The sequence below is a fragment of the Salvelinus alpinus genome, chromosome 14, assembly GCF_045679555.1.
Source record: "Salvelinus alpinus chromosome 14, SLU_Salpinus.1, whole genome shotgun sequence".
Classification (NCBI taxonomy): domain Eukaryota; kingdom Metazoa; phylum Chordata; class Actinopteri; order Salmoniformes; family Salmonidae; genus Salvelinus; species Salvelinus alpinus.
The window spans coordinates 1,820,002-1,840,843 of record NC_092099.1 but is presented as its reverse complement, the minus strand read 5'-3'; the positions used below and the strand labels follow the sequence as shown (position 1 = coordinate 1,840,843).

The following is a 20,842-nucleotide window of genomic DNA, read 5'->3' as shown; positions in this document are numbered from 1 at the left end:
GCTCTTCTGCAGCGACTCCATCATAGTCCGTCCCTAACATCCCCAATACATATGCAGTTCAATTTAAATGATTTTATTACAGTCCTTGGAATTTCTGTAGTTTTCAAATATAACATTTTGCACTGGCATTGGATGTGGGATCGGGATAACCCTTTTTCTCTCATTCGTGATGATATGTCTTCATAAATATCTTTATTTCTATATGCCCATTTTAGCTGGACCCGGTATTGGGATTGTGGCATCTGATGAAGTTTCTAATGAAGACCATGATCTTAATTCAGCTGAAAAGTGTAATTTTTTGGAGAGGGCAGGACAACCGTGACCTTGCCCAAATGTATATGCTTTTGTTGTCAGGATTCGTTTACACTTCAAGGACATCCATACAAGATGCATCTTCGACTACCTCCAGAGGTTGTCAGGAAGACCTAATCACAATCAGATCACAATGTGTCTTTTGATGGTCTACAGCTGTTGATAAATGTGGGCACAATCAGAATGTGGACAAGATCAGGACAACAGATGCATGTTAGAACCAGGTATAAACGGGGCAAATGACCTTAGATTAAGCCACTCATCACCTCATCTGTTCAATCACATGTCACAATGTCATTTGTCAAAATGTTCAATCTGAACTCAAGTATGGGCACAGCATGACCCTTCCACATTCTACCCTGTGACTCAAGACACCCTCAGTTCCTGTGAATGTAAGGTATTGGAGATCTTGGCATCCGTTGTATACAAAGGTTTAGACAAATCGTCTGCAATGTCCATGAATTTTGAGAACTATAGGAAAATTGACATTGTAATATATAATGACAAAGACTTGGTTAGCCAAATCAGAATGTCTTTAAGAATATTTTCAGGTCCTACTCCTTGATTTGGGTTGCGTTGATTAGTTGTTCACTGTTCTGGTAGATATTGCTAATCTTGTCTGAACCATTTTGCCTAATGTCATAAATAACCCAATGCTTTCTCAATGCATTTAAACCGACTCATGTTGTCAAGAACTTTCTGATTATCAAAGATAGAACATGTCGACTGAGATTAAGGGCGTACATACTGTAGCGCCCATAATCATGGACACAAGATGTTATCAGTAGTGTCGCTTTGTTCATAAAAACTAGCTGAGAAGGGACATCATCTCCACAAATTTCATCATCCTAGGGAAAGATAAAATTACACATGTACTAGATATTAAGAGAAGATATCTGGTTGATATACTTGGATACAAGAGGTTTAGATAAAACAATTACGAGCTTCTGAGTATTAAAAAGAGAGCGCAGAGGTTTGGAACTTTGAGCTGGAGAAATGTGTATCACACCATGAAATACACAAAGAACTATTCTGTTATTGTCTCATTACAAGAACATTCTCTGTAGGGACTATGGTGGAGGCAGAGAGATTCTTCATATCTCGAACCAGTTCTGGATTTTGTGATTTTATGTCCATTTGTCTGAAAAGCTAAACTCATAACTCATCTCACCAGGTTAGGGGGCCAAGGGGGTTTTTCAGGGCTCGATCCTAGAACCTGCCTCATATAGAGTAGGCACCTCCTTTCATGCAACAGCTCCTGCCTTCATGCATTTGACATATTCAGCCGTGCTCACTGTGTGACCGGTGTCATGGGAGATGGGGGTATAGGGCCGGTGGGGGACTGGGGTGAGCTTTGGTACGACCGAAGGAGGAGCTTGTGCTTGGTGGCCACACCCGCCCGCAGCTTCTGCTGCTTGTCCAGGTAGTCCTTGAGGCGTGTGGTGTTAAAGGTGAGGGTTTGCCGCCGCAGCCGCATCAAGTAGGCGTCCTGGAGCCATGAGTTGTTGTAGCAGTCCTTGATGGAAGGACGGGCCCTGAAACAGAGGTTACAACCAGGGTCAAGCAGCCTGAACTCAAAATCACAAACTCTCCCACAAGGGATTGATAATAAATGCGATACGACAGAAAAATACAAATTCTATCATTCATTCATTACGGGCTATGGCAGCCATTGGCAGCAATGTTGAACGGGTGTAGGTGTGAGGACTTAAATTCCTCAATCCTGCGCTATCTATCAATGGCAGCAAAATATGTGTATCGATCAAGTTAACAACATCCAATGATTTGTAATTTTTTGGAGTGAATAAGATGCCATTGTGTTGAGAACGTAGTTGTACCCCTACTTTATTGATATGTCAAAGAAAAATAAGAACTCGCCAATGTCAGTGCGGACAGTACATAATATAATTAATTGACCAATTCATCAAAAGAAAATGGCACTTAATTGGTATAAATTATCGCTTACCAAGGGTAACTACAGAGGACCTTTTTAAAAAACAGAGAGGCACTTTGAGACACGTTCCGGTAGAGTTTTCCCACATCAAACTTGGCGGCCAAGATTCTGGCTTCAGTCTCCTGTGGATCATTCTCCATGAAAGGTAACCTGCCGCTCAGCCTGAAATCATTTGAAATGGGTTTGAAATAGGTTTGACAGAGCACTTAAAATAAACAAATTAAACAGTCAATAATTGAAATGGGTTTAAATTGGTTTGACAGAGCACTTGCAATACACAAATCAACACAGTCAAAGATGAATGCGTCACAATTTGTGTTTTTAGACATTTAAACGCACTTTAAATAAAGTTAGATTTTATTCATGTAAAGCAGATGTCCAGCTGTAACACTGTGTAGATGGCCACACGTTGTTGTCAATTCTGTTTCAGCTCAGTCAACTCAGGAAATTAAGTGAAAATTAATTAATTAAAGAACACCCTTACAGAACTGTAAAAAGACCATTGACAGTCATGAATGGTATTTGAATGAACTGGGAATTGGCTCGAGTTTGAATGTGTTCAAATGGCATTTGGCTCAAAGCCTTGCTCATACTCACATGATGAAGGTCAACACGCCCACACTCCAAATGTCAGCTGCAGGGCCCACCACATCCCCCTTCAACATCTCGGGAGCTTTAGGGAAAGGTTAGGAAAAAGAAAAAGGTTAGGGAAAGGTTAGGGAGATAACGTCTGGGCATTCAGCTATAGGAGGACACATAAAGGGACACAACTAAGGTGTGTATACATACCTGGTATTAACATATGATTAATTGATCATGTATGATTAGATCATTATCTATTTATCGCTCCGTGCATCTATACATGGTATTATAAGCTGTCTCTTACTGGCTGTGTCGGCATTGTACCTACACACATATATTTTCTGAGTAAGAACTTGCTGCACCGAACACATTTTGATATGTTTGAAAATGTTCATATTGCCCAAGTTTTCACCTTCAATAAATATTCTTATACATAAGGATTCCCTATTATACATGTTTTATTGATAAGTTGAATCAGGTACAGTATGTTAGTTATATGCTAAGATTAAAATGTTCAGCCCCTGTGTTTCAACCCTCAGGAATGGGTTGAGACACAGCGATTTAGATAATCCTCACGACTTACACATATACTCCAGAGTTCCAACAGGTGGGCTGAACGGCTTGAGGAAGAGTGGGTTAAAGGTCTGGGCGCTTCCAAAGTCTATGATCTTCACCATGTTCATGTAGGTGATGATGATGTTCTCCGGTTTGATGTCTAAGTGCAGGATGCGGCGTTTGTGCAGGTAGTCCAAACCTTGCAGAACCTGAACGATGTAGCCCACCACGTCATCCTCCGAGTAGCGGAATCTGGGGGGGGGGGGGTGCAGGTAGACAACAAAGGATAAAAGGGTCAATTTAATTTCAATTCTGTCAATTGAGGAAGTTAACTGAAATTCCAAATTCCTGTAATTTGATTTGAATTGAATTTATTTGGGTAAAAAATTATTCCACAAGATGTGCATCGCATTCTCAGAGGATAGCACTTAATTGAAACACTAATTTCCAAAGTGGTCCTCAATGGTAAATTGCTTTTCAATTAGAACATTTGATGGAATTGACTCCAACCCTGACCCAGGAACACTATACAGAGCAAAAGCAATCCTCACGTACAAAAATATATAACAGAAATATTCCACAAGTTGGTACACCTAAGGATTTGTGCTGCCTGACCTGTCGATAAGGCTGTAGATGAGCTCTTTCCCTCTGCAGCACTCTGAGATGAGCACCAGATAGCGGGGCGTGACGTAGGCCTCGTGCAGAGCCATGATCTTATCGTGGTGGAGGGACTTGAGGATGTTGTACTCCTGCAGGACCGTCTGTTTGTTGTCTGTTTCGTAGGGCACGATCTTAGCCATGAACAGGTTGCCTGTGGCGTTCTCTCTACATTCTCGGATCACGCCGAAGCGGCCCCTTTAAGACAAACAAAGAGAAAACAATCTTGAGGTGACACTTTTATTAAAGCCTTCAGGTATTATGTTTTATGATCTGTTATGAGTGTACAAACCTTTAAAATGTATTTTTAATAAGGCTTATAATATACGATGTCTCTCTAAATGTATCAACATTACAACTGACTCAATAGTCAATCTAACTGAATTATAGAAAGGTCAATTTTCAGTGGGATGCATAAAAAATACAATAATTATAATAACAATAAGATTATGGTAAGACAACCTTGAGGGAAATGCTGTCTCTAAAATATAAAAGAAGTTGATGTCTACACTGTTTCCTTCACAGTCATAACCCCATTCAATGTTATAACCCTGAAATTGCACAATATTGAATAGAAAACTAAACTAAAATCTATGAAGCTGTTTGCATGGGTTACTTTCTTGCATAGGTTACACAGTTCAATAAACCACTGTGGGAGCCTAATCCCTGAGCAGATCACAGTGGGAGCATTGTGGACATTTCATTTTCTATGCTTCCTTTACCTGGCCTTCTCATCCATGAAGGTGTATGGTTTCTGGGGCACTCCCTGGCGCAGGGTGCTCTCACCAGGTCGTCCCCCCAAGGGCGTCTTGCATCCTGACGGCGTCATACGTGTGGGTGTAACCCCACTCTTCCCTGCTGTACTCGTGCTGGAAATTAGCATGACTGGGGATGAGATGGCAGGGATGGAGAGGAAGGGTGGGGTGACGCGTGGTGTGGCAGCCGGTATTGGTGCATACATGGGCACAGACAAAATGGGTTTACAGATGGCGGGCGGAGGCGCAACGAGTGGGGGCGGGGTCTTAATCATGGGCGAGACGGTATTGACGGGACTCTGGGGTTTGGGGAGAACGATAGGGGGAGCGAGCTTGGTTATGATTGCTGGTTGAGACAGTGTAGGTTTCGTGACTTTGATGTTGAGGGTCTTGGCTTTGGCCGGGGCTGGGGCGGGCTGAGCCGGAGGCGGGCTTTGGATCTCAGGGATGGCCAGGTGGGATGGGACCTCACTAATAAGCATGGGGGCGGAAGCAGCACTGGTTGGGGTCTGAGGGACTATGGGTTTGGAATCAATAGGTTTAGAGGCGGGGGTAGAAGCGATAGGCTTGGCCGGTGGTACAGCAGAAGAGGAAGCGGAGGCAGACGGGGTCTGTCTGGATGGGGCGGGGTGCAACACTTTACTAGGCGCAGGCTTCAAGGAGGGGACGGTCATTGTTGACGTTTTGACCACTGGTGCTGCAGGGACTGTCTTCACAACTACTGATCCACTGCATTTTGTTGGCACTGTTGATTCAGAATAACACCGTTTTTAGTGTCTTTTTTTCCCTCTCGTACAATGCTATGAAAAAAATACTTTGCTATGACACCTTCATATTTGATGGAGAGAATAAGAGTTCACAGGAGTTTGTCGATCTCCAGGTTTGTCAAGCACATAATTTGTGTACATGTGTGCAAACGTTTAAACCACAGGGAATGTACGATGGAAAACGCTCAATGAGCTTGAAGTGATATATTACTATTCATATTACTATTAGTTATTCATACTAGAAAGTAGTACATACCTGAAGCGTCCAGGCACTCTACCTCTGAGAGGTTACTGAAGGGTCCTTGGCCTGCCTTGTTCACACACGCCACTCTAAACCTGAAGACGCCCCCTGCTGGCAAGTCAACCACATTGTAGTAACAGTCAGCCACTCCTGTGGCCATGGTGAGCCAGTTACTCTCAGCTGGGGGAGAAAGACCACAGACATATTTTCATGTGTTCATGTTAATATATAATTAAGAAATACACATTTCAATCATTGTCAGAGAACAAGGCCATGGAAAGAAGTTGAATGAATCATTGGGGTAATACAACTGTGATGTCTGTCAGTGATTGAACAGAACAGCACTGCAATTTTGCTAACGACCACAAGAGGGCAGTAGTGTGTTGGACTGCAGACATTTGGCGTATTTTACAACTGCATTTGGACAGTATGGCTTTGAAATTATACTAACAAAGTAGTGTGTGTGTGTGTGGCTGAATCTCAAATCACCTCCTTCCCCCACCCCTCGGCTCTACATTTGCGAGTCCACGCGTACCTCCGCCATATGAAGAAGTGTCCCAAAGCTGAGACAGTGAAAATGATTGAGGTTGTAGGGGCTAATTAGACCGATAGCTACTTTAACCAAGCAAGCAAGGCTGCGGGCTCCAGAGGGAAGTGGTATCCCAACACGCTCCGCAATATATTTGGAGTTTGCGCATTTTCATACGAAAGAATGGAGAGGCGTGCCTAATTATATGCCATGTGCATTTGTTTTTAATCGGATTTCAAAGCTTGACACAACACCTCCCAAATTAAATGTTTAACTGTTACAGAGGTTTATATATTGTACATTTATATATTGTATATTGGAATTTGTTCATTTGAATTCCATGTTTGTTTTATTATTTGAATCTGAAACATAAATTGCATCATTCAAGTCACAAGTGTGTCCTGAAGTTGATGGGTTTATTGATCTCCTCGCCACCCTCTGAAAGTCTCCCTCTGAGTTTTTTCAGCAACACGTGACAACGGAGGGCCCTCTGAGAGAGTTGGCAGGGGCGAGGGGGTGGTTTGGGACACCATGACTCACTCTCTGCTTTTCTCTCCAGAGAGTAGGTGCAGGGGGGCATACTGTCTGAGGGCTTCCAGAGGACCAGGGCAGTGTTCTTATAGCGCTGGGGAACCTCAGGAGTCCCAGGACGAGTGGGTAAACCTATGAGGGCAGAAATGTATTATCATCATTGCAACTCAGTCCTATTCAATCCAAATCAATAAACGCGTTATACCTAATATAATGCCTTAGGTAAAGAATATGTTCAGTTGCGAGAGAGTTTGTCTAAAGATAGATTCATATCAAGTTGATGGTAATTCATTTGGTATCATTTGGTGAAGTAACAGAATTCAAAAGGAATTTTCGCTAATCTAGAGTAGGTTAGTTGCTGTGCTGGTCAAGGGGTCTATCCACACCTAAATAATAGAAAGGGAAACATTGTCAAAACACACACACAAAGCCGATTCTCTCTGTCTTGCCCTCTCTGATGCGTGTGACTCTAACTCACGAGCGAGGGAGAGGATACAGGAGCTGGAGACCGAAGCTAGAAGGTTGGTGGCCACACACTCGTACAGCCCTGCATCCTTCTTGGTGGTTGTCATGATCATCAGCAGCTGCCTGCCATCAGGACAGGAGATAATGTTCATTCCGGCATCAATCTGCAGAGGCTTCTTATCTGAGGAGGAAGAAAAAGGAACACTTTACTTAAAGCCAGCAGGTATAATGCATTATGATGCAGTTATAATATACTGTAAGATTTGTTACACAAAGAGTGGAGGCTAGGGATGGATTTTACATTTAGCTCTTATAATAAGCTTTTACCTTTCATCCAGGAGATGTGTGGATGGGGGCTGCCAGCTGGTAGGCAGCTAAGGGTGATGGGATCTCCCTCCAGCAGGGTGTAGTCCCTCAATTTGATGTGGAACACGGGAGGGAAGTCTGGAGGAGAGACACATTGGGAATGTGATTAAGAAGAATGGGCATGATTTCAATCCATTTTAAGCTTTCTTTTGTTTACCTGCCTGCTGTCATCAAATGCTAATTAAGCATTTTTGTACAAACCAACCAATGCAATTCAATATCCCCCTGTGTCTCCAGAACAGCTGGATTTGTTGGCGAGGGATCGCTCGGCCCCTTTCTGGTGGGCACTTTGTGTGATTGAGATTAAGGGATGTTTCGAGAGGCTGAGATCTCACCACAGAAAGGGCACAATTTTCTGGGCTTGTAAAAACAGTCCCATAACTAGCTATGACCTACAAAAAATATATTTTGCTTGATATGTATTTCAGAGATTGCTAGCTAGTCTCTTTCGACAGCTGTGTATGAACATGCTGTTGGATTGATAAGCAAATTTACATTAACAAGCTACTGTGCAGTGCCTTTGGAAAGTATTCAGACCCCTTGACTTTTTCCACATCATTTTCCTCTCATCAATCTACACACAATACCCCATAATGACAAATGGGGTACATTTTTTTCTTCTAATTTATATAAAATAAAAATACATGGAAATATCACATTTACATAAGGATTAAGCTTTTAAATGATATAAGATACTTGTATGTTCTTGAATGTTTAATATTACGATTATTTATATGAATTGCGCTCCCTCCAATTTCACCGGATGTTGTCGACTGGTGTCCCGCTAGCTGGACGCCTATCCCTGATTAATTACAGCACCTTTGACAGTGATTACAGCCTTGAGACTTCTTGGGTATGACACTAAAAGCTTGGCACACCTGTATTTGGGGAGTTTCTCTGATTCTTCTCTGTAGATCCTCTCAAGCTCTGTCAGGTTGGATGGGGAGCATCGCTGCACAGCTATTTTCAGGTCTCTCCAGAGATGTTCGATCGGGTTCAAGTCCGGGCTCTGGCTGGCATAGGCGGAAATCCCAGGGGGGACGGGGGGGACACGACCCCCCCCATCCTGGGAAAAAGATGATTTGTCCCCCCCAATATATCACTGTAAACATAACTATGTAATTTCAATAATATTAATAATACGCAACGAAAGCACTTATGGTGATTATAGACACTTAATAGCGCGTTTTTAAGTTTCAAAAGATTGCGACCCCCGACCTTTGCCTCACAATGGTTTGATCCACTGCCAGTTCCTTAGCTGGCAAGGTAACAGAGGGTTAGTATCTACTGTGTGAAAGGCACTCAATGCACGTAACTGACGTGAGGTTTATGTAGTCAAACGGCCATAGCAATGTTTTTTTTATGTCGGCAGGGTTCACACACACACTAGCTGAATTTGCAGAGCTAGCACGCAAACTAAAGCAAACATTAACCATCGTCAAAGATGGAATCTTTGCTATCGTCAGTTTATTCCAAGATCAGCATGCAGCTGTAGTGCTTCAAAGTCCCTGTGATAAGGTTAGCGATAAACTGAAGTCCAAACTGAACAGAACTACACTCTCTTCTACCATTGTCTTAAATATATTTAATGGTCTTGTTGCAAAAGCTAAATTGTCGCTAGTGAACTTTTTTATTTTAATTTTATTTCACCTTTATTTAACCAGGTAGCAAAGATTATAGCAAACACCACAGAAACGGAATTGGTGCTCGCTAGCTTTGCAAATTCAGCTATTGTTGGAAGCCAGCCAATATGAAACAAACTATATTAAAATTACAAAAGGTTGCAGCATATGTTGTGTAAATGGTGAACTCATACAGCTGTCAACTCTTGTCACTGCAATCCGTTTCACATTTGCTAGCTACCTTTTAGATCGAAGTACATATAGAATGATAGAAGATAAGATGATAGAAGCCCATCTCCTACTGTAAATAACCTACACACTATGTGTGTGTGTAGCCAGCCAGCCAGCCAGCCAGCCAGGTAGAAAAATGGCAGAAAAAAGAAAAAAGACGGACATCAGAGTATTTTTCAGTACACCAAAACGCAAAGTAAGAACCCTAGTAGCCTAATATCTCAAAGACCAGTTAATAAAATGTTCATAAGAAAGAAGTGAGATGCTAATGGAAATGTTTCACAATGATGTCATTAGGCAGAGCAGGCAACAGATGGCACACAGACAGCAGAGTTGGGGACAGATATGCAGGGACAGACTGGCAGAGACAGGGAGTCTCTGGTAAGTTTGTTGAGTCTTTGTTTGGCAACATTATGAAAGGTTCTCCATTTTTTTTTTGTAAAATAGGGACATAATTGGAAAATGCCATGGATACCCTTCTCAACTTAAACTGGTGACTGAACTAATATTTGTTTAAGGCAATGGTATTTCTGTTGTGATTAATTGTGTAGTTTTGGGTACCGGTAGTTAGGAGTACGGCAAACACCTTATTTCTTTTCTAGGAGACAGACTGTTGTGAGTCAGTGAGGGTGGTGAAAGGGAAAGAGCCAGGGAGAGAGACTTCAGAGGACAGTGTCACAGCCACGGCAGGACCAGGTGTCACCCTTGTTGCCAGCAGCACCAGTATAGGGGACAGTGGCACAGCATTGTCCAGTTACCTCAGTGATGGCACAAAACTATATCAGCCACACCCACAATTTATAGAACCGCAAACTCTTGCCAACAGAGTGTTGACGTTTCAAGAGAGATGGTTTCGCGATTTCCCCTGGCTACATTATAATCCATCAATAAAAGGAGTGTTGTGTTTTCACTGTTGCCAAGGGTTTTCAAGCCAGCCATCTTTTGGCCAAAGAGCGGATGCTGCCTTCATTAGTGCAGGATTTAGGAACTGGAGAAAAGCCATTGAAAAATTCACAGCACATCAAAACTGCCAAACCCACCTCCACTTTGTAACTGTAACAGCACACCAGCTAAATCTAATCAGTGCCCAGTTATCCAGCACGTGGGGTAAACAGCAGGAGGACGCAAGGCATTGCTTGATGAAAATTGTTAGTTCGGTGCGGCATGTAGTAAGACAGGGACAAGCCTGCTCAGCCTCCCCACTGATCTGGGATTCCCTTTCTTGGGTCCATCAGTTAGGTGTCCTCTATGGCCACTCAGGAAAGTTTAAGAGCATGTTTGAATCAATTGTCACGTCCAAAGATACAAATCTGACCACCCTGAAACCCCTATGTCCAACAAGGGGGACTGTGCGGAATACTGCTATTAGAGCTGTGCTAGGGCAGTATGAGCGGGTATTAAGCAGCCTAGAAGAGATGGCAAAAACTGCATCCAAGACAGCTTCAACTGCCAGTGGCTTATTCGAGCACTTCAGCAAAGGCATGACTGTGTTGGGCCTCACACTTGCCTCTGCTGTTCTTGGAGAGCTTGAACGTCTAAACATTTCACTGCAGAAGAAAACTCAGACTGTCTCTGGTATGCAGGCTGCAGTCGAGTGTGTGCGGTCATCTCTTAGGGGCAAGAGAAATGACAAAAGCTACCTTTGACTGTATGAGAAAGCAACAACATTGATTGACTCTATTGAATCCATTGAGACGCACTCAAGACGATTTGCTGGCAAAGCAGTGGATCACTATAGGGCAGACATTTTTTAAGTGTTGGATGGTGTGGAGGTTCAGTTTGGCGACCGTTTTGACCAGGACAGTCTAAACGTCCTGCAAAAGTTGGAAAGAGCGCTTCTCACGGGGGAGTTGGATGAGTCTCTAGATCAGTACCCAGAGGTGAACATAGATTCTCTTTCAGTGCAGATCCATCTCTTTCACAACAAATACCCCTGTAGCAGCAGTGGAGAGGCAGCAGAGGTCCCCAGGAGGCTTCCAGTGGAGGTGCAGGGGTTGTTTGACCAAGTTGAGGTACTGATCAGAATTTTGTTTGTGGTGCCAGTGTGTTCATGTGAGGCTGAGAGGAGTTTCAGTGCACTCCGCAGGTTAAAGACTTGGCTACGGGCTTGCATGGGCCAAGAGAGACTGAACGGGGCAGTTGTCTGTAATGTACATAAAGACAGGCTGGACAGTCTCAAGACGGAAAATATCTGCCAGCAATTGGTTGGATCCATTGAAACCCGCAAACATATGTTCGGTTCTTTTGTTCAGTAGTGTGTATAGCAGTGGTTTTCAACCTTTTTTGGGGTACTGGAACCCCTGCATATTTTGAGTCAAGGCAGGCAAGGTTTTGAGCGGTCCTCAGGGACCTCCACCCCCTCTATATTATATGTAAAGTTACTGGAAACCTTGTGGTACTGAATACGTTCATTACACTTTTTTTATTTCACAGACCCCTTGCAACTACACCAGGGACCCCTAGGGGTCCATGGACCCCTGGTGTATAGTATGATATTTGTTCTTTTGTTTAGTAGTTTTCAGTTTTTAGTACATGACAGTACACTTACTAAATATTTATTTAATGTTATTGTATTTAAAATTGCATACATTGTGTGACATACTTGTCCATAGCTGCTGTTTGAAGAGTTGAGACACTGACTGAAGGATATTTTGGTTGATTTATTTTGGTTATTCATTGAAGTAGTTATTTTGCTTTTAGAACTGTACTTATTTGTATCTTTTTGTTCTTGTAAAGCTATTGTAGTAGACTCAGGCCAGTGGCACATATTTAATGACTATATAAATGTATCAGAAAAAGTTAAATTAAAAGGTCAATTCAATACGGAGACCAACTTTGTCTCAATGGAGATTATTTTAGATGTGATCACACCATGTTCATTGTATTTACGAAAACTGCACCCATAGAGTGTACAGTACCATTGTCACCTACTGGCCTTTCTTGGTATTGCTCGTTGTAAGTACAAATACCTGCATACATACTGGACTGATAAGGAACACTGCTATAACTATTATTAGTAGTAGTATTATAATGATTTAAACAAGTTGGGACAACCCTCCAGTTAACTACTGTACCTATCAATTATCCAGTAGTAGTGATTATGGTTCCTCAATATACATTTAACATATTACAACGTAGGCTATGTGTTACAGCACTACCTTTGGTGTCCCCCTCAGGAATTGCTCTTGAGAAAATTTTATGTAATTGTCCCCTCCAAAGTTGATATCAGATTTTCGCCCCTGCTGGCTGGGTCACTCAAGGTTTGAGTTTGAGTTTATTTTATTTTTACATGGACAGTGCACATTAATCAACGTTTCAGTAAAAGTGCCGGTTTTAGCCAGCCGGCAAATTTTCAACCGCAGTCCCTGGGAAGGTTATTAAAAACAATTACAATATAGACAATCATTGAGTAGTGAGCACACGCAGAGCAACGTAGGACAAGCAACAGAGTGTTTCCACACCTCACAAACTACAGACAAGACAACATGGAAAGCGGCAATACACAACTAGGGATTATGTTCACAAATCTGATTGACCTTTAGCCATGTCTTCATGCATTTTGTGAAAGTGTGATATGTGGTGCAGTTATGTGTGTCTGATGGCAGTGTATTCCAGACATGGGAAGCTCTCACAGAGAAAGCGGATTTACTAAAGGTGCTTTTCCTTAAGGGAACTATACAGTCACCTCTCATGGCAGACCTTGTGGATAAGCGGCCATAAGGACATTCAGAGACTTGTCACGAAGCCACTCCTGCGTTGTCTTAGCTGTTGGAAGGTGAACCTTCGCCCCAGTCTGAGGTCGTGAGCACTCTGGAGCAAGTTTTCATCAAGAATCTCTCTAAACTTTGCTCCGTTCATCTTTGCCTCACTCCTGACTAGTCTCCCAGTCCCTGCCATTGTTAAACATTGCCACAGCATGATCTTGCCACCACCATGCTTCACCGTAGAGATGGTGCCAGGTTTCCTCCAGACGTGACGCTTGGCATTCAGGCCAAAGTGTTCAATCTTGGTTTCATAAGACCAGAGAATCTTGTTTCTCATGGTCAAAGTCTTTAGGTTCCTTTTGGCAATCTCCAAGCGGACTGTCATGTGCCTTTCACTGAGGAGTGGCTTCCGTCTGGCATCTAGCTCTAGGAAGAGTCTTTGTGGTTCCAAACATCTTCCATTTAAGAATGATGGAGGCCACAGTTTTCTTGGGGACCTTCAATGCTGCAGACATTTTTTGGTACCCTTACCCAGATCTGTGCCTTGACACAATCCTGTCTTGGAGCTCTACAGACAATTCCTTCGACCTCATGGCTTGGTTTTTGCTCTGACATGCACTGTCAACTGTGGGACCTTAGACAGGTGTGTGCCTTTCCAAATCATGTCCAATCAATTGAACTTACCACATGTGGACTCCAATCAAGTTGTGGAAACATCTCAAGGATGATCAACGGAAACAAAATGCACCTGAGCTCAATTTCGAGTCTCATTACAAAGGCTCTGAATACTTATGAAAATAAGGTATTTCTGTTTTTTGTTTTTTATAAATTTGCGAAAATTTCAAAAAAACCGTTTTCGCTTTGCTGAGGAAATTGTTTTATTTAATACATTTTAGTATAAGGTCTGTAATGTAACAAAATGTGGAAAAAGTCACTTTCCGAAGGCACTGTATATGCAATCTTGAAATAATGCACCTCAATAGCTAGCTTGGTTATCTAAGTGTGACTGATTTACCATTAGCTAATCTGGTATTGTAGCAGTTATTCTCCACGCCTCCAAATTCAATTTGTAGAAGGGATGACTATGGCTTATTAGCTGACTTGATAGCTGGATAATGTTGCTACAACTAGCCAGGTGATTTTCTATTAACCTAGCTAACTAACTGCATTGACACGTTGACAACAGGCAGTACTCAGGGGGAGAAGTTCAGTGCTGTTGCTGCTTGCTTGGGCCAATGCAATACTGCAGAAATCAGGAAAGTTCAAATCAACTGAATTGCACTACATAATCAATTTCAGACACTTAGGGATGATTTTGGCTTGATATTTAACATATGCTAATTTGGGGTACATTGACAGGCATTTTTTTTTTAACATTTAGTGACAGCAGCCAGGTAAACAAATCCAAGGCATCATCATGGATTGCTGTTTCTCCTTGTCCACTGACTGCTGACTGCTTACAGAGTAAGGAAACCAATATTAAATATTGTAATTTGGTTGAATTTTAAGAAATCAAGGGCTTTAAGGATTACCAGATGCCAGTCTGGTGTACAAGCGGGAGCTTAGGGTGTCATTCTCTCTGGCAATAGCCGTGGGGATATGAGACTCCGGTACCATCTTGTCCTTCTTGCTAGCTCTGGTTAGGCCCACACGGTCCAATCGGGACCTCCTTCCTACCTCTGCCCCTGCTGGAGGGAACAAATATAACTCAAAGTGAAATCAACAGAAATAGTAATGAAGAAAAAAGGTGAGGTTAGCACACAAAGTGAAGCCTCTATTGGAAGATTGTTATTTTTTTCTTGTATGTCATCTCAGTATGTAAGAACAAAGGTTTGCTTGAGGAAGGGCGTGGGAAGGTTTGCATAATTGTATTAAAAAAAAATGTGTTTTGATTCTTACATGTGCCAGTTCTTAAATGAACCTGCATCCTTAAAATTGGATTCAAGCACCGCATAATAGTGACATTGTGTCTGTGCAGTGAAAATGCACATTTTCATTGTTAAAGTTACATTTCGTCTAATTCTGCTCAGTAATCATCTTGAAATTAACACATGACCTTTTCAGGTGCAGGGGGAACATGTTAATTCAAAATAAATGTTATTTCTATATTTGATTGAACATTTTCAAGGGGAAGAAGTCTCGTACCCTTGGATGCTCTCTCCGACTTGATGCTGAACATAGATTCCATGGACCCTGAGGAGGCTCCGGTGCCTGACTGAGAAGCCAGCTGGTTTTGAGGGATACCGGATCCAGCCATACTCTTTAGGCTACGTCCCTCAGAAGTCGACCTGTGCAGTTTGGAGAACAGGGGTGTCTTATTGCTCTCTGGCTTGTTGAATTCCCTTTCCTCGGACGCTATCCTTCTCTCCTCCGAGGTGCTGCGGATCCTCATGGATATCCTGGACACCGTCGACTCGATCTTCCTACGCATGGCCATAACCGGTGACTGGTTGGGCCTTTCCGGCTCCTTGTCCTCCTGCTCCGCCTCAGCTTCTATTCCCCCATCCATCCTCATCATCTCCACCTCCTTCCTCTCCCGGCGCCTGGGAGTCACTGGTTCTTCCTCCTTGGGCTTTTCTTCCTTGCTTTCGGTTGACGGAGTCCTCTTCAGACGCATGGAAAGCCTTCTCATAAAGCCTTCGTCCTTCTGGGCCTCGCGGAGATCCTGCACCGACTTGGACTTTTCCTCCAATCTCCTGGGGACAAACACCAACGGCGCTCCAATGGGCCCAGGTCGGTATACATCTTCGCCTAACTTGGCAGAGTCCAAAGTGGCTACTGGTTTATCCTCAGGCTTTGACCAGTTGAGAAGCTGCAGGCCTCGCGTTGGAGAATACTCACGCTTTTTGAAGCGTGCCTCAAATACTTCCTCAGAGGCAATGTCGTGGAGGTTTTGTCCCACTGGCGAGAGCTCACACTGGGGTGTAGGGCATGGGGAAACCTTGGGTGGACTCGGTTCCTTGGGCACGGGGGATGCCACCCTTGAATAGACTGCAGGGTGTTCCCCTGGTGTGGATAGCAGAGTGACTGGCTTTGTTTGGCCAGGGACAGATGTAGGTGTGTTTATAAATGTTGGTGCTAGAAATGGGGCTTGCGCAGGGACTGGAACAACCACAGGGGTGGAGTCTGCTAACAGGGGGCTAACTAGGGGCTGAAGCAAGGGGACCATGATGGTCTGCATTATGCTAGTGTACGCAGAGGTCCTACCGTCTGGGAGCACAGTTAGGGCAGGTGGAGAGGGAGTCACAACATTTGCTGGTGCCCTTGAAGATGCTGGTGCTGGCGTGACCCTATTAGAACTTGTAGTAATGACCATCTCAGAAGATTTCACTTGTGCCTTCAGTTCCTTTTCTACTTTTTTTACTTCTTTTTGTACTTCTTTGTGTACTTCTTCAACTTCCCTATCTTTTTCTTCAACAACAGGAACAGTGTCATTTTCCTCAATCTCTTCTTTATCTTTCTTAATTTGCTCCTCTAATGTAAGAACCCTCACAGGAGGGCTATACTCCCTCCAAGGAGGGATAGTCTCCCTCGGGGCCATGTACTCTGGTTCCATTATCGTTTTTTCACGAATGGACTTCTCAGTCTTAATCTCCTTGTCTATTGACGAGTCCCCTTCCTCCAACTTAGTTAATGTCTCCTGTTCCGTAGGCACTGGGCTTGGTGTGGGAAGTTTAGGGGTAGGTTCCCTGGGAGTCACGGTGCAGGAGTCATTTTTAAATGGCTCAGTGATAGCAGACATGGATATGGCCTCCTTGAGCCTTCGCTCCTCTATCTGAGCCAGCGGGATTTCCAGTGGTGCCCCGGTGCGTCGGTGCAGAGGAACGGGCTCTGCATCATCTCCTTGACTGAAGGAGGCGCTCTTGCGAAGGAATTTGGGTTTAGGCACGTCCTCTCTGGGCTCGTCGCTGGAGACTGCCTTGGTTAACGGAGGAACCCATAAGCGGGTAGTGCGCGAGTAGCGCTCCAGCGACGACGAATGCTCCATTCCATCATCCATACCCAGTGTCTCCAGCAGGGGTCCTCGCAGGCCGCTCATCTTCTTGTCCACGGAGCCACCTCGGAGCAACCTCTGCCTCATCAGCTCCAGTTTGTGAGCATAGTCATCTTGACTCAGAGGACCTGGACTCACGCTCCTCCTAGGCAACTCCATGGATACCGCCTTTTTGAGGACTTGTCGGCCTTTCTCAGTGATTTCGTCGTCTGCTCTATCTTCTGGAACGATGTGGAGTAGCAACGCGCTGTCAGCAGAGCCCCCTCTATGCAGATGCCCCCTTCTGGGTCCTCCCTCTGGCTTGTCCAACTCCAAGCTCGAGCCTCTGCACAAGGGCCTTCTTGCATTCTCAGATACTTGCGCCAACTCTGCCAACTCCTCATCCGAAGACCCCTTGTCATTTTCTTGCGTCAAACTTTTCCTGGCGCGCCACCTACCTGTGGAATCTCCAGCCTCTTTCAATTTCCCCATATATTCACACTCCATCGCCTCTTGGCCATGGGTGACTGCTGACCCTGAACTGTCAATAGTGCCGTTTGACCGGCTTGTGCCTTCCTGGATCTCATTTAGAGACATTCTTGATCCGGAGAACTCCATACTGAGTGGCATTGGAATGAAGGGCAGCTTGTCAATATCTTCGTCGGAGTCAGAGGACGATGATGGTGGGGGTGAGCCCTCTTTGAGGTGTCTGGGAACAGCGATGGAGATGTGGCTGGATGAGTCATTCAGCAACTCAGTGATGGACCTCATGACCATTTTGGATTTGTAGCTGATAAGGGACCGCTGCAAAAGACGTACATAATCAAATATAAGATGGAAGCAGATACAATTCAATTTTTTTTAAATACGCTTTGATGACAGACCTGCCACTTTCGGCGAGCCACAAACTTCTTGAGGGTCTCTGTGCTTATTGCCTTCCCCTTGGTAAGGGTCTGTATGAAAAAAAATGATTAGCATGTGTAATTTTGAAAATGCTCAATATCTTACCAAATTACACTACATGACCAAAGGTATGTGGACACCTGCTCGTCGAACAAGTCATTCCAAAATCATGGGCATTAATATGGAGTTGGTCTCCCCTTTTCTGCTATAACAGCCTCCACTCCTCTAGGAAGGCTTTCCACTAGATGTTGGAACATTGCTGTGGGGACTTGGGCCACAAAAGCATGAGTGAGGTCTGGCACTGATATTGGGCGATTAGGCCTGGCTCACAGTCGGCGTTCAAATTCATCCCAAAGGTGTTCGATGGGGTTGAGGTCAGGGCTCTGTGCAGGCCAGTCAAGTTCTTCCACACCGATCTCAAAAAAACATTTCTGCTTGGACATCGCTTTGTGCATGGGGGGCATTGTCATGCTGAAACAGGAAAGGGCCTTTCCCAAACTGTTGCCACAAAGTTGGAAACACAGAATCATCTAGAATGTTATTGTATGCTGTAGCGTTAAGTTTTCCCTTTACTGGAACTAAGGGGCCTAGTCCGAAACGTGAAAAACAGCCTCAGACCATTATTCCTCCTCCGCCAAACTTTACAGTTGGCACTATGCATTCGGGGCAGATAGCGTTCTCCTGGCATCCGCCAAACCCAGATTCATCCGTCGGACTGCCAGATGGTGAAGCGTGATTCATCACTCAAGAGTCCAATGGTGGCGAGTTTTACACCACTCCAGCAGACACTTGGCATTGCGCATTGTAATCTTAGACTTGTGTGAGGCTGCTCTGCCATGGAAACCCATTTCATGAAGCTCCCGACAAACAGTTATTGTGCTAACGTTGCTTCCAGAGGCAGTTTGGGCAGGGTAGTGTGTGTTGAAACTGAGGAAAGACAGCAGCCTGCGGCCCCATTCTGTAAGCTTGTGTGGCCTACCACTTCGCGGCTGAGCCGTTGTTGCTCCTAGACGTTTCCACTTCACAATAACAGCACTTACAGTTGACCGGGGCAGCTCTAGCAGGGTGCAGAAATTTTACGATCTGACTTGTTTGAAAGTTGACATCCTATGACGGTGCCACGTTGAAAGTCACTGAGCTCTTCAGTAAGGCCATTTTACTACCAATGTTTGTCTATGGAGATTGCATGGCTGTGTGCTCAATTTTATACACCTGTCAGCAACGGGTGTGGCTGAAATAGCCGAATCCACTAATTTGAAGGGATGTCCACATACTTTTGTATATATAGTGTACATGATGATGCATCTCAAGTCAGAACAGATCCCTGAAGCAATTGTGTGTTGTGCGTCACATATGAGTCAAAGTTTACATGTCTCACCTTGAACCATGGATGACGGAGACCCTCTTCTGTATCAGGCCTCCTAAAGGGATGGCATGATTCCATTTTACATTTGATTTCTAGTGAGGGCGAAGAAGCCCACAAATGTATAAGCACTAAAGAAATGTGAAGGGACACATCCTATCTTGATAACTGCAACTGAAATTGTCTTGAACATGTATTCAATCAAATGCATGATTTACCTGAAATTTGAACTAGCACATGGACATCTCAAGTTTTGGCCTGAACATGTTAAAATCTATAGTTGCCACTCACAGTCTGTCTGCCACCAGCAGTTTGATGATGAATCCCTTGGCTTCTCGGCACAGGTCAGCGAACATACTCTCCTCAAAGGCCACATTGTAGTTCCTGATGTTGAGCACGGATCTGTGGTCATTCTCTCCAGCAAACGGAGACACTCCAGTCAGGCTGAAATGCAGAAACACCTGTGAACTTCTCTTCCTCTCACTAATTGTTCACTGATTTCTAGGGCCACGTTCCAATATTATTGCAGGTCGATGGCATGTTTGATAAGGTCCCTCTCATAGCAATACAAATAGGAATCGTCAGGTACATATGTGGTGTTAATTTATCCATTGGCTTGTAAAGTGTGCATATGCATAAATCCATGCTTAAATTGTAATAAATACTTATGGATCACACCAAATTTAAAGACACATTTCACGTGTACCTACCACAGATATGTGATGACTCCAATCGGCCTGGAAGACAAAGCAGAGAATTAGAGAGGATCCATGTGTGATATGTATCAAGTTTTTAACACTTTCATGGCCTTCAGCGTTTTTACCAGATGTCAGTTGCCTTGGACACAGGAGTTTGGTTGACAATTTCTGGGGCAACAAATTCTGGTGTGCCGTATTTGCAGTACTGAGCCTCGTCGGGTGTGAGCTCTATGGCGTTTCCGAAATCACAGATGCGGATTTGATCACCCTGGTGGTCTGCCATGAGGATGTTATCAGGCTAGGGGAAATCCCAAAGATGAGGTCAGAGTTCAGAATCAAGATCATCATATTGACAAATTACTGCATTCAGGGGTACACATTCCTTGTCTAAACGCACACCTGCAAAACAAACAAAAAAACAGTACTAACCAGAATCCCTCTCGTGAGATATCTTTAAAACTCTCTTTTAAGTGAAGACGTGTTTACCTTTATATCCAGATGGATGATATTTTGATGGTGAAGGTAGTCCACACCCTCCAGCAACTGTCTCATGCAGGAGCGGATCTGCAGGTATACCAAGCATAGGTACAGTCAGGTCCATAAATATTTGGACATTGACCAAGTTTTTATTTTA

At 43.9% G+C, this 20,842-nt stretch overlaps 1 protein-coding gene across 1 annotated transcript in view; it reads right to left on the bottom strand.

Annotated features, from left to right (window-relative positions):
- Window positions 1-256: 256 nt before the first annotated feature.
- LOC139539205 (striated muscle preferentially expressed protein kinase-like) overlaps window positions 257-20,842 on the bottom strand; it is a 111,573-nt gene continuing 90,987 nt past the window's right edge. Inside the window, exons 21-38 of the mRNA XM_071342106.1 lie at window positions 20,695-20,772; window positions 20,334-20,506; window positions 20,221-20,247; window positions 19,802-19,954; window positions 19,526-19,568; window positions 18,129-18,197; window positions 15,417-18,048; window positions 14,804-14,959; window positions 7,676-7,792; window positions 7,362-7,529; window positions 6,893-7,015; window positions 5,839-6,003; window positions 4,783-5,560; window positions 4,019-4,258; window positions 3,432-3,655; window positions 2,864-2,939; window positions 2,279-2,428; window positions 257-1,847 (exon numbers count right to left, since the gene is read on the bottom strand). Coding sequence (XP_071198207.1) covers window positions 1,604-1,847; window positions 2,279-2,428; window positions 2,864-2,939; window positions 3,432-3,655; window positions 4,019-4,258; window positions 4,783-5,560; window positions 5,839-6,003; window positions 6,893-7,015; window positions 7,362-7,529; window positions 7,676-7,792; window positions 14,804-14,959; window positions 15,417-18,048; window positions 18,129-18,197; window positions 19,526-19,568; window positions 19,802-19,954; window positions 20,221-20,247; window positions 20,334-20,506; window positions 20,695-20,772 — 5,616 coding nt within the window. The 3' untranslated portion in view covers window positions 257-1,603. The remainder of the gene's footprint in view (window positions 1,848-2,278; window positions 2,429-2,863; window positions 2,940-3,431; window positions 3,656-4,018; window positions 4,259-4,782; window positions 5,561-5,838; window positions 6,004-6,892; window positions 7,016-7,361; window positions 7,530-7,675; window positions 7,793-14,803; window positions 14,960-15,416; window positions 18,049-18,128; window positions 18,198-19,525; window positions 19,569-19,801; window positions 19,955-20,220; window positions 20,248-20,333; window positions 20,507-20,694; window positions 20,773-20,842) is intronic.